Source organism: Mastomys coucha, unplaced genomic scaffold, assembly GCF_008632895.1.
Source record: "Mastomys coucha isolate ucsf_1 unplaced genomic scaffold, UCSF_Mcou_1 pScaffold8, whole genome shotgun sequence".
In the NCBI taxonomy this organism is placed as follows: Eukaryota; Metazoa; Chordata; class Mammalia; order Rodentia; family Muridae; genus Mastomys; species Mastomys coucha.
In genome coordinates, this window is record NW_022196914.1 from 4,635,221 (window position 1) to 4,642,156 (window position 6,936).

A 6,936-nucleotide genomic window follows, 5' to 3' on the forward strand; every position below is an offset into this window, starting at 1 on the left:
GGAGAGGGAGGGGGGAACGTGGGGGGGCGGCGGGAGGGATAGCCTGGAGTGTTCCTGGCTCTTGATTGATCAGCAAGGTCACAGGAACCCACCTATCTCTGCCTCCTCAGTGCTAAAATTACAAGCTTATACCACCATATCTAGAAATTTTTTTTGTGGTGTCAAAATCATGTTTTGATGCTTTAAAGAGAAACATTTTTCCAAATGACCTACCTCATTGGCCCCCAAATATGTTTGAAATTCATTTTCAGATAGCCAGTTGAAACTACTCATATTTATAAAACAATTAGACAGTTTGCTGTATCAAGAGTTAAAAGTCCAGATTTCTGAGACTTGATAGCTGGCTTAGCAGAAAGAACTCTTGTTGTTCTTGCCAAGGGCCCGAGTTCAGTTGCCAGCATCTATATGGGTGGGTACTCACAAAGGTGTGTGACTGCAGTTCTAGGTGATGTGATGCTCACTTCTGCCTGCCCCTAACACCAAGTATGCATATGGTATATATGCATATATGAGGCAAAGCACTCATCTCATTAAGAATAAAAATAAATCTTTTAATAATTCTTCTTTCTGACTTTCTCCTGCAGATTTTATCGTGCAGTTCTTGGAGCAGCAAGTGTGCACTTTAAACTGGGACGTGGGCTTTGTGATACAGACCATGAATGAAATCGGCCTGCCTTTACCTAGGCTGCTAGAAGTTTATGATCAGCTCTTCAAATCACGGGTAAGGAAAACAAAATGATCTTCGCTGTGTGTATAGCTATTTTATCATTTAGGTTGAATGTTTTCAGTGGAGCTATGCTTCAACGGTGCAAGTAAAATAAACATGGACTCTTAACTGAAGGTTGTTTTGCTGTATATCATAACTAAAGTGAAGTGCTAATATTTTATATTGGTAAAAATAATTATTTGTATTTACTTTTGTCTTCATAGATAATCCAAAGTAGGGACTATTCTAGCGATCACATCCCATGTTTGACATGTGCTGTACCACCAGACTATAATTCTCAGCCACTCGCTTTAAGCATACAAAGTAACAGCACAAGTGCTTCTCATCCCAAGTTTGACTCCCTGAGCCCTATAAAGATTAAATGCAGGGGTGCATGTTTAGAATCCCAGTAGTGAGAAGGCAGAGACAGTTGCATCCTGGGCTTTCTAATGTGCATTCTGTGAGACACCATGTCCCATTATGTTGTTTACAATATGAGAGAGGTGTGTGCATGTGCAGTAGTGGTAGCTATCAGTGCTGTTTGTTTTCCGGAGACAGAGTCTTGCCAGATAGAGCCCAAGTTGGCCTTGAACTTAGGATTCTCCTACCTTAGCTTCCTAAGTGCTCAGTGACACAATGTCTGCCTTGTAACTGTATTCTCTAAGGCATCTTTTGCCTTGTTCAGTGATCACTCATAATTAGGCCATAATGAAAAGAGTACTTCATCTTTCATTACGAAAAGACAAGGATATAGACATTAGTCATCATGTTCTAGTCATGTGGGTAATAACAGATTAAAGTTCTGTAACTCTTTCTTTTACTCTACATTCAGACTGCATAAATTTAAAGGAAAGTGGGCCACAATCCATTGAAAGTGTTTTTCCTTAGTTTCATATTATATTAACTAATGATAAATAATTTTTTGTAAAAAGTATCAAAATATGGTGTTTTTAATTTTTTTAACTTTTGTTTGTTTTTGTTTTTCGCAACACAGGATCTCACTATGTAGCCCTAACTTAGCCCCTAGCTACCCAAGAACTCACTATGTAGACCAGGCTGTCCTTGATCTGCCTGCTTCTGCCTCCCAAGTGCTGGAATTAGAGGTGTGCACCACTAAGTCCACCTCACAAATATGGTCTTTATTTCAAATACTGACCTTAATCTAGTATGTAATTTAGAAACTATATCTCTGGGAGGTTTTTGGTTTTTTGAAACAGGGCTTCAGTATTAGCTTTGGCTGATCTAGAAGTTGGGCTGATCTCAAACTCACAGAGATCTGCTTGTCTCTGCCTTCAGGGTTTAGGTATTAAGGACATGCACCACCATGGTCAGCTTCTAATGCTTCTTAATAGAAATTTTGAGTGGATTCCAAAGACTTTAATTAACATAAATAATTAGGAAACACACACACACATTTGATAAGTTATAAGAGAAACTGTCTGCATGCATGCATGCATACATACATACATACATACATACATACACACACACACACATATACATACTATTTTTTCTCTTTGTAGGATCCATTCTGGAACAGAGTGAAAAGCCCATTGCACCTTTTGGATTGTATCCATGGACTATTGACAAGATATGTTGAGAATCCTTGCCTAGTTGCAAATTGTGAGAGGTAACTATAAATTAAATACTATATTGTGAAAAATGTGTGCCTAGGTAAAGGGTTGGGAATGGATATGGAATGCTCTAGACATTACAGAAGAGCATTAGGGAATATCTTAAGTACATTAGCAGTAACCATTTGAGTGATCACCTAATCATTAGCATTCATGAAAGATCAGAAAATTTTCAACTGTGGTGCTATATTTTCTAAAGTGAAAGTAATTTATGAAGTATTGTATGGTCCTTCGCTTTTGGTCTTATGACACAAAACCAAGACATTTCAGTTCTACATTTGTGGAACTTTTGTCTTTTTAGAAACCTGAGAGAATGTAAATCATCCTTTACTGCCCCCTCAGCTAACTCTTCAAATGAAAATGAAAATTGTGTTTAGGAAGTAGCTGACCTTGCTAAGTTCCCCTTTCTGTTTTAAAGCACTTACCCGTTTACTGAATTATCTAATCCTTGTTTTTCATCGGGACTCTAAGAAAGCTAATCAAATCTGGGTCTGAAGAAAGCCAGGGCTCAGTGATTAAGAGCACTTTCTGCTTTTGCAGAGGTCCCGAGTTCACTTCCCAGCAACCCCATAGCAGCTCAGGACCATTCATGGTTGCAGGGTATCTAGTGCCCTCTTGCAGCTTCTGAGGGTACTGGACAGGTACATGGTGCAAACACACATGCGGGTAAAGTACTCGTACACATAAAAATAAAGGAATAAATACTAATCAAAAATAAATGAGCGACCCGATGTCTTTCTCATTACAGGAGAAGGTTTACAAATCTCTGCCTGGATGCTGTCTGTGGTTATCTGGTTGAACTTCAGTCAATGAGTTCTTCGGTAACAGTACAAGCCATCACTGGGAATTTTAAATGCCTCCAAGCAAAGTTGGAACGGCTCCATTGATTACTGTAGCATATTTTCTTGCTTGCATTTTGGTCTGTAAAATAAAAGCTCAGCTGGGTCCAGAAATCAGGTGTTGTAAATCTAAGAATTTTGGTAGAAAATTTTTTTAATGAATGATAGTTATCTACAAATAGTACATTTAACAAATGATTTGTTTTTTATGATAGTATTTTTTTTAATTGATAAGTTGGGCCCAGATATGTAGCTCAGTGGTAAAATGTTTATATAGTATGTAAAAAGTCAGTACCACACACAAACACATCAGTTTATAGCTAAAATAAGATTACATATGATTATGACACACAAAGATTTTGAATTTTACTGTTGTAACAATTTTGAATTTGTATTATTTATCTCCAGGTTTATGTAGGATGTTAGTATTAAAACTTGTAGGCTATGCCAGGTTTGGTGGCACGTGCCTTGGGGAAGCAGTGGCAGGTGGATCTCTAGAACTCACTGAGATTTTCAGGCCAAGGGCTACATAGTGAAATCTTGTCTTTAAAACAAACAAACAAAAACACCTTATAGGCTGGGTCTGTTCCCATAGTGTTAGATTCTATAACAGTCCTTAATTATTCACTTTTAAATTAAATATTTTATCAGTTACAGCCCTTTATGTTCTTTCTTCCTCATTTTTCCCTCTCTTACCATAAATATGTACATTAGATTTTATGTCTACATTTATATATGTGTGTGCAGGATATATATGTATGTATGCATATACAGGATCATTTAAGCATGTAAGAAACTTGTAACACTTCTGTGTACTTGAAACCTTCATGATCGGTCTGCTGTGGGCTGTGGTGGTGCTCGCCTTTAATGACGGCACTTGGGAGTGTTGGGGAGACTCGGAGTTCACGGCCAGTCTAGTCTACATAGTGAGTTACAATTCAACCACAGCTCTACAAGGATTACTGTTTCCTTAGAACCCTCGCTGCCAAACTGTATGCTTCAAGCCAGCAACAGCCATAGCATCCAGGAATGTGTTACAAATTAAATTCCTGGGTCTCTGGTCAGTTCTACCAAACCAAAACCTGTGGCATAAATGCCTGTCTTTGTGTTTTAACAACCCTTCCAGTGGATCCAGATTTATGTCTATTGATGAACCCATTTGTAAATACTGTTTTCTATATGGATGCATTCCCTCTCTTGATTTTTTCCAACCCCCTTTTTTGTCAGTAACCACAACACAAGTTTTACCCAAAATATAACATATAAAGCAACATTGCTAGTAATCTAGTTTGTTTTTGTTTTTTAATACTGGTGGATTGGAACAGGGTTTTCATGCTAAACAGGTAAGTGTGCTCCCACTGAAGGTATATCCTCAACCCCTGAATAATCTTTAACATGTTAGAAGAGCTGACTAAACTAAGTTTTCCGAAGTAATATCAAAGACAAAAGGAAAGACTGAGAATTACTAAAGCTAATCAAAAAAAGAGAAAAAGAAAAAACAACTGGTTTGTACTCCTTAGTTGTTTTATTGTTTATTTTATTTTTTACAACAGATTCTGACATAGCCTAGGCTAATATTAAGCTGTAACTGCCTAGAGTGATCTTGAATTTCCAATCCTCTGGCCTCCTCCACCTAAGTGCTAGGATTATAGGCATGCTTCACTGTGCCCAGTTTTTGTGAGGATGGTGTTAAACCCAGAGTTCTGTAAGGTGAGCACCTTATCGACTGAGCTATGTTCCCTGTCAACCCCCACTCTTTTTTCTTTTTCTTTTTCTTTCTTTCTTTCTTTCTTTCTTTTTTTTTTTTTTTTTTTTTTTTTTTTTTTTTTTTTTTTTTGCAAGGTCTCACTATATATCCCAGGCTAGCTGCAAACACACGCTGATCCTCCTGCCTATCCAAGCGTGTGCCACCAAACCCAGCTTCCACTCTTATTTATGCTACTGGGCATATTCTCTTCTGTTTGTTGTCACTGATAGAGATGCAGCAGTTTTGTAAATATATCTTGAATATATTTCTACTTTTATCTTCTCCTAAGATTATGGATTTCTTTTTCCAAAACACTGTAGAATTGAGCTCCATTTTCACTTACAGTCTTTGAATGTATATTTCATAAAAGATCAAAGTAATGCTGATTGGGTATCACTACCTCATAGTTTTCAGTTTTTCATCTTCTTAAGTAATCTTATAATCTGTAAAATGAATGCATTTGATATATTAATGGTTTTGTGCATTTAAAATTCTGTCATGCTTATTTTAAATGAAGGTCTTATTTCAATGCTTTAATCTAGATGTGGATCCATTTTTGCTAGAAATACATGACACTATCTCCGGTTCTGTTGTAAGAGTGTTTACATAATAATATGTGTGTTATATATACCTAGTCATCTGGATGAGGTAACTCTTGCATCTAATCACTACACTGAGGATGTTTAGGTAGGAGTATTGAAAACAGAGATGTGGCTATACACACATATGCACAGTACCTTAATAGATCTGCAGGGTACTATATCAAAAAGGATGTCATTGATCAATATCTAAACACACCCCCCCTTTATTCTTATAGCACACTTACAGGGAGCGGACAAATTTTAGCTCCACAGCTAATGCTTGCAATGGCCTTCCCAAAAGAAAAGACACTGCTGGTCCGTTGCTAAAACTTAACATTCATCACATGAAATTATCTAACTGGCCTATCCATTGAGATGTCTGATTTGAACCTCCAAAGGGAGGCTGGCCCTGGAAGTCAGTGGTCAGATGGAGCCATGGCATCGTTCTAGCATATTATCCACTTTGTATTATCTTTATGCTGTAAGTAGTACCATATGTACAGGCAATGAATGATTCATTGGTGGAACACCTTCAGAAAGTGCATTTATTGTGGACAGTTGCATCACCAAAGGTGTTGATTGTGATGTTAACTAATGACTTCTTCATTGAACATGGAATCACATAAGCTTCTTTTATAGTTAGTTTAATCTCAGAGGTCTGTCACAGGTTGTTTATTCTCGTATATCCAGCTCTAGTTTGTAGTTCTTGGATCTGTAGGCATGCAGTTTTCATAAAATATAGGAAGTGGTCTTGCAGCTAGACAGATCTTAATGCCTTAGGATACTTTGTATCTCCATATTGCCCCAGTCTTTCACTATTGGTGATATAGTCATAGCAAATAAATTAACCAAAACTTTAAATTTGAGGTTTTGAAAGAGATTAATGTTTTCTTTAGTAGTCTCTATTAATATCTTTTCTTAATGTCTTTTCTTAAATTATCTTAATAATAAAAGTTTTTACACTTTTGAGTTCTCTACTAAAACGTTTAAGCTCTTCAAAGTTTTGTTTTCTTCATAAGTGAAGTTCTAAGCAATAAGACTCTTGAAACTAAGTTTTGTAAGAAATAATACCATTTCTAAATTGGCTTATTATTTTTCTTCAAATAGTAGATGCTAACTGACATTGATTTTACTTTCTCATTTGAAATCATTTCTATAACACTGTACAGCATATTTGAAATTAACTATCTCACAGTTGCAATGATTTTTGTATTTTAAATTAATCCTACTTTGTAGGACCCAGGATCCTGATGGTGAATCTCCAACCCACACTTGATTAAGCCTGACCAAGCATGAATGTGTATTTCTTTCTCTCTGTACACTGCCTTCTGTTTTACTCCTTTTTTTTCTACCTCAGTTCTTACTTACTATCTGGTTTTGTAAATTAGGAATATGATATCATCTTGAACATCTTTCCTCCCTCAAAATG

General features: G+C 36.6%; 1 protein-coding gene across 3 annotated transcripts in view; it reads left to right on the forward strand.

Moving 5' to 3' along the window:
• Nucleotides 1-5,508, forward strand: part of Nup155 (nucleoporin 155) — a 64,067-nt gene extending 58,559 nt beyond the window's left edge. For all 3 annotated transcript variants that reach the window (XM_031359921.1, XM_031359919.1, XM_031359920.1), the window contains 3 exons: nucleotides 585-721; nucleotides 2,230-2,336; nucleotides 3,089-5,508. In XM_031359921.1, coding sequence (XP_031215781.1) covers nucleotides 585-721; nucleotides 2,230-2,336; nucleotides 3,089-3,227 — 383 coding nt within the window. In that variant the 3' untranslated portion in view covers nucleotides 3,228-5,508. The remainder of the gene's footprint in view (nucleotides 1-584; nucleotides 722-2,229; nucleotides 2,337-3,088) is intronic.
• The last annotated feature ends 1,428 nt before the right edge of the window (nucleotides 5,509-6,936 follow it).